The 12067-nt window shown below is 33.3% G+C and overlaps 1 protein-coding gene across 4 annotated transcripts in view; it reads left to right on the top strand.

Moving 5' to 3' along the window:
* The first annotated feature begins 772 nt into the window (after positions 1–772).
* Positions 773–12067, top strand: part of Doa (Darkener of apricot) — a 54350-nt gene continuing 43055 nt past the window's right edge. The window contains exons 1-3 of one of the 4 annotated variants that reach the window (XM_053749410.2): positions 773–895; positions 1898–2096; positions 4787–4926. In XM_053749410.2, the coding sequence (XP_053605385.1) occupies positions 1977–2096; positions 4787–4926 (260 nt within the window). In that variant the 5' untranslated portion in view covers positions 773–895; positions 1898–1976. Of the gene's footprint in view, positions 896–1782; positions 2097–2855; positions 2896–4786; positions 4927–6205; positions 6313–12067 lie in introns of those variants that run through there. The other 3 variants (XM_053749413.2, XM_053749411.2, XM_053749414.1) reach the window with 3 other exon arrangements.

Here is a 12067-nt window from a genome sequence, read left to right as displayed (position 1 = left end):
AATACCTTGAGCAAGCTCATGTTGAATAAGTATCTATCTCTATGGACGAAATGAATGGTCATATCAAAACTCGCCATAAAGTAAAGTAGGACGAGATATAATAACAACATATATTTATGAGAAAAAATATGACTTTAGGTCAACATTTAAGAAAAAACGCGATTTCGTTATCATATGGCGGCTTTACCCGGGGGCTGGGTGCTAAAAAGCGCCTCTTTCTCTATAGGTATTAGGTATCTAACGCATTTTGTGCATAGGAGCGACTGGTATTGATTGAACACGAGCACTACATGAGCCTAATTTAGTCCCTGGTTATCTACAATTTTATTTATCAGTTAAATTGTGATAACGAATGCCATCATATCACTTTACGACTGCTGTCTAAATCAACTGCTGAAACACCTGTAATTAGAATGTTCTTTAATTCTTATCGTGCAAAAAAACGTTGACACATGGCTTTCCCGGCCCATCTCATATTGTCTGAAAATAAAGTTTAAATTTGCATAACAAGGTATTTTAGCAAGTAGGTGAAAATATACATAGGTCAGTGCCCCTTATATCTCCTAGTAGGTAGTGAACATTGAAAATAATATTCAGTATCTATTGTTAGATATAAACAAGTGTTCGCCTTTAGGACCGATTTCTATTTTTTTTTGTAATTTTTACGAATGCGGTAAATAGCTTGTAGTGTAGAGCTTGTAGTAGGCTCTAAGTGAATAGTGTACTAATGTGTATTCACCTTTTATAATCAACTGTCGTACTTGGGAAACTATTAAATAAATAATAGAAAAATTAAGGATAGTTACTATCAACTCAAATAAAGCAAAACGTATCTTGTCGTCAAGCAAATAACGTCATTTACCACTACATCTACAACCTAACCCATTTACTTGTGGTAAGTTATTAATTGACGTTTTCGTAGTTCTTTTGATTTTATTAAATAATAGGTACCTACCTAACTATTACTAAGCATGTTTAGTTTTAAGTTACAAGACTTTCCCTGTAATTAATTACAAAAAGTTAAAACATTCTACATACTCTTTCAGTCAATTTTAAATATCATAAAGTGCGATAGCGACAAAACATATTTTACCTAAACGTGTTTCACCTTTTTTATGAATAACAAGGTTTGTAAGTAAGTAGTATGCTCCAATGACTTCAGATATACAAATCTTGAGTCTGGTATAAGCATTTAACTATGATAAAGAACTGTAAAGAATCTTATTACTAAGGATTTAATATTACTGTAAGCATGATTAAAGAAAAATCTAAGAAAATCCAGTCCGCCAAATTGAAAGTCTTCGAAAAATCCTCATTTTTCTGTATTTAGAGAAAGGGTTTGTAGCCCTTTCTCTGGGTCGGATAAATCTACTAGTTACACTGGGGTAAGTTTAATTGTAGGTAGTTACTTTTCATTAGGTAGGTACCTGAAATTTCGTTTCAGGTTTTTTAATTAAATATGGTTTTAGTGCATGTAAACCACAGATTTTAAATGTAATGTTTTTTTTATTTGTGATGTAAACACATTGTAAATTTCGCGTCCTAAGCGCGGTTTGTAAAATATAAGTGCTGTACTGCTGCTACTGCTATAAACCCACACTTAAAAATTAAAAATTTAGTGTTCTGTAATGTAAAACAGAACGCACTTTTATTTGACAGATTGACGTTGTCAGGTTGTCAGTGAGTGCTTGAAAAACGTCAACAATTTACACTTGATCCTTCTAGATGGCGATACTTAAGACTGTTTCCTGTTTGTATTAATGACATATTTTATAGAAGACATTTATAAAAATGCATTTTTTATCATTGCATAAATATTATTTTATAATTTTAAATAATATTTAGTACAATTACACATTTTCTTCATCTATTTCATTTAAAAGTTACTTTTTGATAGGGGAAGAGAAACCTGAGTTCACGATTTACGCCATCGCAACGCAATCAACCAACCAACAAGCGGTCTGCGATTTGGATCGATGTTCGGGCCTTTATTGCGAAGAAGCATTCTTCAAGGTTCTGCATCGCGAACTTGGAATTACTTTACTAATTTCACTCAACTACTTTGGTGTAAACTAAAATATTTACGTGAATTGAGGGTAAGTCTGAAAAACATTTATTTTTATTAGATACATTGCTAGGGCTCCGATGGACAGCTAGAAATCAACATGGCGTCTAACTTCATGTAGTATAAAGTGTAAATAATTATTTTTTATTATGAGAACTTGATTCCTTATGCTATTTTGTCTCCAACAACAGGTCAACTTGTAAGATAAAGATTATGCTGTGATGCTACTCTGAAGCTTGTTAATGCGTGTTACCGATTTACGAAGACCAGCTGTCCATCGTAGAATTACTAGCAAACTATGTTTTCATTGATGTTTTTGTAGCCTTTTTAGTAGTTGAAAGTACATAAGACCTTATTTTAATGTCATGTTATCATTCAATTTTTTCACTTTCTCTTAATGTACATAAATATTAGAAGTCAACCTAGTAGGTACCTACCTACCTGCATAGTAGCTGGGTGCACAATTGCATGTATGGCGATATTGGACAATCTTAACACCTATTAGAAATTATAACTTACCTGTCTGAACTAATCAAAAGTCAGACTACATTGGAGATATCCTATGACAATCTTCTTTATTGTTTTACCACTACATTAAGTATGGTAATAATAATAATAGATAATAAATATATTTGATATTTTTTCTGCAATGTACTGTAGATGTATGATGAACTATTCTGGCTTAGTTTATGATTAAATCTTAAAACATTTTTTGAGCGCTTGTTTGAATAGAATAACACACAAACTCTCAAATAGACTGTCAAAGGTCTAAATAATTTATATTTTTCAGCGTTTACTGCTTGGATACGAGTTTTGGTATCCTTGTTATGGTAAGTGGAAGTACTTCAAGTACTTTCCTTGTAATTGGCACCTGTCAATAATAAAGTTTCATAGTCCTATAACAATTTACTAAATTAGACTGACAAAATTGGTTATTGTAAGAGTTCAGGTATTTTGATGCATATTTACATTATCATTAATTTGCTATACCCGTATTGATAATTCCATGGAATTGTGACAAGTATTATTTTTCGACATTTCATTAAAGAAACTTTCTGGTATTTATGTATATGAAAATAAAAACATGTAACTGAATAAGATCAAATTAACAAGAGTTTAGTTGATCAAATTCCATTGTAGCACCATTGGGAAGTGGGTACAGATGAAAGATCATTTGTAGATTTACTGAATGAAAAAAAAAACAGTAAAACAACATATTTCTTCTGTCAGTGAAAATTAGGCTCTCCCACTTTTATAAGTCTTCCACCAAAACATTAGAGCTTATTTTTTTATTTCACTCATGTTTAACATTTGCATGTTTCTGTTTCAATGTTGGCAATATTGATGAACTGTCAGAAATCCTTGGAATTATTAATCTGAGTATAAGACATTTTTACTAATTTTCACTTAATAATTAAAACAAAAGCCAGTAGGTAGGTACTTTATATTACTATGCATAAAAATATCCAACTACTCAATTAAGAATTAACACATGTTTGTCAAAGTTTTACCCAAGTCATAAGTTATTCTTGACAGGAATTGTCCATAGCATGATTGGCTCTGAACTGGTACTGCTTTGAATTACAAGACTGAAAATATTATTCTAACAATTTGGTTTTGTTTTCATTAGCATCTGCAAAGCATAACATTAACTGTATCTTGCAGCTTATCACCAAACACAAAGATTCTATTGATTATTTGCGGATGTGAATCATAATAACATGTCTTATAACATTTATGCTATGTCTTTTATAAAATGTAAGCCATGGTACATATATCATTTCTGAAATTAATGATTTGATGCCTACTTAATTCATTTATTCTTCTTACTTTTACTTAACTGTCAAACTATGTCACACTCATATGGTGATCAAACAAATGTTTTTTACATTCAGTTATAAACTTTACATTATTTTCTTTGGACATGTTTGTTTAGTTTACATGTAAAATTAACTAACATAACCTAATTGCCAACTTATAAGATTCTATTGTTATCATGCCTATATTAAGTACTGAAGTAATTTTTGTAATACATATTGGATTTTGGTAACTTTGGTAATTTATTGACAATTGATTTTGATTAATTTAAAAAAAAATATGTATTCCAAACAAATATTTTTGATGATTTTCTTATTCATTTTTGTTAATCTGATTTGACCATTAGTATGATATGATAAGTTTAGATAATTCTTGAAACATATTTCTGTTACCTGATATCTTCTGCACTCAACTTATGATTTTTATATTTTGCCTTTCAGCTTGCTTTAATTTTATGTATTTGTATTATCTTGAAATTTTACTTTATGTCCCTGCTGCCAAGATTGCAAAACTTGATGAAACTCACAAGATTTTAAGAAATTAGTATTATTTTCTCATGTTTAATCAAGAACTTCTTGTCTTTAAGTGATGTTGTTAATGTCAATTGATTAGCAACTCATTGTTTCCCATGCAAACATCAAAAGCCATGGTAATGGTACAGCACCACCTCTACACACCATTAGAAAAGACTATTAAGATATAGAAGTATGACAAACCATTGTTTAATGCAATGCATTACCATTTCATGGGGTAAGTCAGGATTTGTTCACAAATTAATATGGCGTTTACCACATCCATTCCATTGCATCGCTCTGATAAGGTTGTGGAGTCATCCTTCTACACCTTAATGTCTTATTCTAAGGTGCTGTTGCATTGTTGTAAAAGTTGTGTCAATATTTACAGATGCCACGGACTCGTAGGAAGCACGTGTCGTCCCATTCACGCTCCAGGTCCAGGTCGTACGAGGCGAAGCGACGTCGCCTCGACGATGGTGCCACAGAGGGTTCCTACAGGAAAAGAAGCCGCAGTCGCGACCGTGACAGGTAAGAAGCTGTTGCCCGCAGCTCGCGGTATCCTCCGGTCATTTAAATATATCTATTCAAAATTTCATTTCATCGCATTTCTAATATAAGTCTATATAACTAAACATAATAAACAACAGTCAAGATTTATTTTGGCAAAGGTTCGTTTTGTCGTAACTAGGATTCGAGTTTGGTATTGCACAATGGCGCCGTCATCTGAAATAAAACCTTTAGTTTAATCGATTTGCGCTTGGGATAAATTAAAAATGTGCCCAGCCGTTAGAGCGTAGAGTAATAATCGCGTTATAATATTAATGCGATTACCAATATGATAAAGGGGTGGTTCGCAGAGCGTTTCGACCGCTGCGGCTGCGCTGTCATTACAATCCGTCAATTTACTTGAGGAAGGAATCATTTCCAAAATAAATCATTCTTAAAATTTATATTACAGTGCAGTACAGAGTAATTAATGCAAAGTCATATAATAAAACTCATCCTTGTCTTTATTAAAATTAAAAAAACTCTATGAGAACTTTAATTTACCGCAAGGAAAAATCTGCAATAATTATGCCTAATCCATCAAATTTTGGCGAACTGTTAGTGTGTAGGTGGCGCCATTAGGTGGCGACACTGTGCTGTTATATACTTGCTTTGCAGTCAACTTTAGTGATAATATACTCTGAATAGATGGCGTTCGCTAGCATAGTTACTTTTTAATTTTTATATGTAAGTAGGAGAAGACAAGTAGTTTAGTGGGAAGAGCTACCTATATCCTATACTTATATCAATTCAATTGATTTTTAAATCACTATCACACACAATACAGTTAATTGCAAACAAGTTTTATTACAAATTGTAATTTGTATATAGTACCTACCTAATCTATAGCATTTATAATTCAGTAAATAAATAAGATATTTGCTATCAATTACATTTGAACAATCAAACAATAGACTGGCGTAAAGGGGTTGTGCAACATACATAACCTTCGACATGATGCTTTTGAATCTGAGCTCGCTTCAATGATTCGCCTATTCGACGCCAGATGGCCGTAGGGTTCGTTTTTGACGCAGTGTGATATTGCCTAACTATGGACTGCCGCTTCCTAGGTTAGAATAAAGCGAAATGCGCTAGATTAGTTCTCGATTTAGGTAGAATTTAAATTAGGTTTAAGTAATAAGAAATATACAAAATCTTTACAAAATTTTCTATTTTAACTGCGTTGCAGATTTATTGCTTATGAATCGCCTAGATTGTAAGTGGGTGATATTTTTTGTGATATAGTTTAGAAAACGCTTGAGAATTTTTAATTCGTATGGACACGGAAGAAAACGCGGATAGCGTGCCTGAATCCAATGAAGATAACCCAGAGGAGAAACCCCGGGAATCTGTCTGCTCAAATCCTGGGTGTGTATCATGGCTTTGTCGAATCATATCTACTCCTAATGTTATCATACAATTCAATTGAAATCATGTCGCTTTTGATATAAACATTGAGTTGCATTTTATGAGTTTTAGCTTTTGCTTGAAAGTTTTCTAGCAAATTTATTGAATCTTTTTGATCATTGTTCTTGTTTTATGGAGACAACTATTAATTCTTAGCCATGATATTTTGCCCAGGTACGACTGATTTTTTCATTTGAAGCTTCTAATAACTAAATTATGTAAAAAATATTATATATTGGTTTTCTCTAGTTATCATTAGGTACGTAAATATTTACACAGTAAATTATTTCAGTACTAGAATATTTTTAAAATTATTCATCACTAAGTAGAAGATGAGTTTAATTAATGATTTTATTTAGATGTTTGTAGATATATCTCGTAACACCCACATGGTATAGGTATCTATTTTAGGAAAAAAACTTGCATGATATGACATTAGAATTTTCAGTTAATTCTCTACATCCACATACATACCAAGCCTACATAGGTTTCCGTGGAGAAGGTGCCGCAATGACCACCCGCATACAGTTCGTGTACCATGATTGCCATTGCCGTAATATTGGCCCATTCATTCGTGACTGAAATTACGATAAAGCTTTGGTATATTCTAAACGTTGGCGAAAGTTCACATTTAAACTTCATAGCTGAATATATATTAATTAAATTAAAAATTAAAAATAAATATAAAAATTAAATTAGAATTAATGATCTTAAGATATGTAATAAATACTAATAGTTATGCTGTCTCATCTGGCATTATCCTACTAATATTATAAATGCCAAAGTTTGTGCATGAAATTTGGTACACGGGTAGAATGTAACCTGGAATAACACATAGGGAACTTTTTATCCCAAAATTCCCACGGGAGCGGAGCCCCGTGTGTGCATTATATATCTGTAGCATATCCAATCTATACTGCAGTTTAATATTTGCACTTATACAAGTTCAATAGCGACAGCGATAGGTGTTCGAAAAATCTTAAATGTTATTGGGTACATTAATAAATAATTAAAATTACCCGTCAGTTTAAACTAAAATACATATTTTTAATGTCAACAAATCTATCGGTTGAACATGACTACTTATAAATCATATTCTACAAAAAACCAATCAGTCCTAAATTGACCGACAAAAACCCGGTGACCAATATGAGCATCTATGATGACTAATCGTAGGCTTCTTCTCAACATTGTCAATTTATAGAAGTTGTACTAAAGTACTAATGTTTTTTTTGCTGTTAAACTTTCTAATCTTTTTCCTCTTTACATTATAATATTAAATATATTAATAAGTCTACATGGATGTAGTATTAGGCAGATATGATTAAAATGTGTAAATTTAATAGAATAATGAGTCAAATTTCTTGTTTTTTTTTATTGAATGTATTGCTAACACGTTACTGATCTCAAATTTAAGTTTCTTAAAGGCATCATGATTTTTACGACAACTGTCATCTAGCTAGTGGTAGTCATCTTAAATATTAAACAACATATTTAAAGTAAAAAAAAAAATAAAAAATATTTTAATGAATTATTTTGACCCATCGCTACTTGGAAGAGATGAAAGAACCTTCCCAGTGTACACCCATATGTCTCGTTCACCTTGAATCGAATTCACAAACTGACATTATTGTATTTCAATTAGTTTCACAGGCACTTTATATTGCCAAAATCAATCAGTGTAAATATTCTTCCTAATTATATTTTCCAAGAAGAAGATTCAACTGATTACTGTAGAAAAATATTTAGTCAAACTAAATTAAATGTACAACACTTAACGGCCCATACTATAAGCACTAGCTCGTATCGATGGCCACAAATACAGAAACTGGCACAACTCACCCTGAACCGCAGACAAATATCTGTATTCACAGGTACATTTGTACCTAGCATATATTTATATGCTCGCACTGGAGATCGAAACCAGGAGCTCTAGTAGCGGGCGGGCACAGAGGTCGCCAAAATTTATTTATATGTAATTTATGTTTCCGAAATTATTGATTGACATTGACATCGATAAAACGAAAGTAACGCTTATAAAAATTAATAAATGAAAAACCATACCCTAACCTAACCTTAAATAGGGTAGATGACAAATTTTAATTTTCATGACTCGAAGGCCCTAACAAGAAGAAAAAACATACTGTGAAAATACTTTAAAAGGTGTGCCAAAAATAAAATCGCATTTCTGGACTTGTCCTAACTATATACTCTAACATACATACTATATACTCTCCATACTATATACTCTAACATATATCTTAGGAAAAAAAAGCTGTTCAAATTTTTGTTCGACAGCTACCTTAATAATTATTGCGCTTATGCTGATGACTTCTTTCAAAATAAAACGAATTCTAGTCTTTGTTTAATTTTGAAAATTGGTAACGACGGCGCGGCCGCAGCGGTCGAAACGCTCTGAGAGCCATCCTTTTATCTATTCAAAGAGTCAAAATGTGGATAATGTCTATTAACTGACATTGAAATACCTAGATGTACATAAAGGAAAATATCGAATCACTAGAGCAGAGGATCGAACAACATAATATTTAGAAGATTATGACGCACATGATTGTGGTGTTCAGTGTAACGGTGAGTAAGGTATAAGTTACATTACGGTACTTATCTGCAGCGCTGGGTCCGTCGGAGGGCATAAGTCATATTTGCAGGAAGTCGTGCCAGGTGAATCAATCGACCTCGCTCCTTGGGACCTTGCTTTGTGGATACCGTACCATGCTGAATCAATAGGCTTGTCTGCTTTATATTTCCTCGACAGATATCATTTCCACGGTCATTTTTATATGTATTTAAAAATTTAAGATTCATCTTTTGTCTAGAACAGTGAGAGTGACAGTTGATAACGTCCTAAATGCTTTTGGCCATTAACTGATTCATATTGAAATTCATTAGTATTTTGTTTATCTTGCTATATTTTGGGTTAAATTATTTTATTGTCGATGACTTGATTTGATGTGCTTCGAATGAATTTTTTTATCATACAAATAAAAAGGAATATAAACTTGAGAAGGACGAACCATCAACAATGCAAGGTTTCGACAGTGCGAAGTCTGATACACGATAAAACTGAATAAGTAACTTGTTATGTGGCGGAATAAAGCTCAATACGATTAATGATTTAAAAAATTATGTCTCGTTGTCGTGACTGATCTGAGCGGCTTTTCTGATGTCTGTATACCTGCCAATCAATTCGGTGTATGATTAAGTAGGTGTGTCTCGTTGAGCAAATTGGCATCGTAAGTGTATACATACATGCGGTGTCGTTTCCACACGTGTTTAATTTTATACCTACTGCGACCTTTGTGTCGCGTCGTGAGAGCGCTCTTGAGTTTTTCTTAACCAGTTGAATTCAAGTTCCAGTATACTTGACTTTGTTCTGCAAACTACAAATAGCCTAACTGATATGTGACGGCATATGGGATCAATCAATTCTTAAGTTTCTACGCTAGTGAGTGATGAAATTCCTTCCAGTTCTTACTAAAGTATTTTCCCTGGAAGTTATTGGGTTATGATTCACCACATCGAAAGTAATATTATGGACATTTTTCCGCGTCAAAGTCGTATTCTTTTCTTTTGGCCACGCGCGATATTTTATGATTATATTATTTATTTATTTACCTCAATTTCATCCTTAAACACTTCCCATTATACGTAGAAATTTGAATCAACGAATATATTTTAAAAAAATCATGAGTTCATTTAAATCCATAGTTATTTTTTACGGCATATTTTTTTGTGATTATTAAAGATGCGCTGAATATTCGTTTGATATTCGATATTCGGCAGCTTTTCCTCTATTTGTATTCGGTCGAATTATTTGTCCGGTTCGGAAAACGTTAACCGTATTCGGTTATTCGGTAAAGCCACTATTCGGCACATCACTAGTGATTATGATTATTATGCATAAGATTTCTATAGTGTTTATGTTAAGGTATCACAAGCCAAATCTAGAAATATAAAATAGCATTTATAGTGTCTATATGTCATGGTGTCTTATGCTTGTTACCTATAGTTTTGTTACTGTTGGAGACTTTCAAATTATATAAAATATGTTTCACATTATAAGTTTCATTTTTTTCTCTTCAATATGTTAAACTTCTGAAGTTGTAATTTAGTGGACATGCAATGCTTTGTGGCAATGCTAATGTAACTAGTTATAATACAGACTGGATTTGTCCAGGAGGTCAATGAACTCTTCAAGTCATTGCTGACTAAAGGGCTTAAACACATTTAAATACATAATGAATTCAGCGCGCACAACTATAAATTGATATTTTGCACAAAGGAGCGGCGACAGTAATTGCAGGTTATTGCAAAATGAGAATGTACGTGCTTTGGAAATGATTTCTTTAATCGTATGTCTGCATACGATTCAAGGATGTATCTAACGCCAAACTGTAATTGCGATGCTCTGTCTGTTGGTACATGCACGTCCTGAACATAAATTATGTTAAATATTCACGCGCACCTTACACAAGCACTATAAATATTCCTTCTTTTGCGAATACGATAATATCGACATAAGAGTCAATATTTTTTTCATTTTCTTGTGTTTCAAGTTTCGCAACGATTGTATGCCAAGGACCTCTGAAAGGTCGTCGGCTAAAACGGTTATCTTTATGTTATCTGCAAAAAGCACTACATTATTTTGGTTTTTCACTAACCGAGGGCCCGTGTCACGTCATCATATGCGTCATTTGTGCTATTCGAAATATGTTATGTACATTGTTGTTGTCATGGCAGACATAGAGTGGGACACTAAATAAGGAAACTGTACTCCTTTGTTGATGAATTACGACGATACTTCAGGATTCGAGACGCCAATTGTCGCAAGAGCTGTTATTTTGTGAATTGTGAACTGACAAATAGTGGCACAAGCGGGGTGGGGGCGAGAGGAGTTGTTCTTGACACAGTAAAACTAGAAGTGCAGTAGGTGCAGCTGCGGCCTACGCTTAGCTTTTTGCAAACACCTAACGCTTCTAGTCGCAACCAGTCTTAGGCTTAAACTTGTCATGAAACAAGTGTATATTATGAAAACTGCGAAGACTTTGGCTACGCGTCATCAATAATTGCATTCTTGTAATAGTCTTCTTAACCGCTTAGATTTGTAAAAGCCTATACGAAGACAGAGATAGACAGAATTATCTGAGGTGTCGTAAGGTCAGCGTGCCGTTGGTAGGACACAACAATAAGACTAAAAACCAATCTGGTCACAATGAGGCGTTTAGTGATTCCTGTTCATATTGGATAAGTGTAGTAAATGCAGTATTTTTGATTTCTCCGCGTTCCCAGATCGGTAAGGCACGCGGCGCGAGATTTATCTGGCGTGATCTGCGTAGATCTCGGCCAAGAAACGCTTTCCATGTCGCGAGGCGGAACGTTGCGGCCAAGCGATTTATACCGCTACCGCAGCCCGATACTATCCGATCGTCGATTTATGTACACGTTATGGTGCTCGTTAGTCTATACTTGCCTTCCTCTACTGTCAGCATCATCATATTCATTATCCATCCACTTAAATATATAACGAACTAGTAAATCAAGACTAAAAAAAAGGAATAAGAAGCTTTAAAAATATCTACTACCTTAATACCCTCATCATTTTCGTTTAATGCGCTTGCATAAGGTTACAATTCTTTGATAAATATCAAAGAATTGTTTCCTTTTCAGCTTTGATATCGGTTTTTAACAAACTCCATGA

The sequence above is a fragment of the Plodia interpunctella genome, chromosome 9 (genome assembly GCF_027563975.2).
Source record: "Plodia interpunctella isolate USDA-ARS_2022_Savannah chromosome 9, ilPloInte3.2, whole genome shotgun sequence".
NCBI lineage: Eukaryota > Metazoa > Arthropoda > Insecta > Lepidoptera > Pyralidae > Plodia > Plodia interpunctella.
Note: the sequence above shows the minus strand (reverse complement) of the source record. Positions and strands in the feature narration are given on the sequence as shown.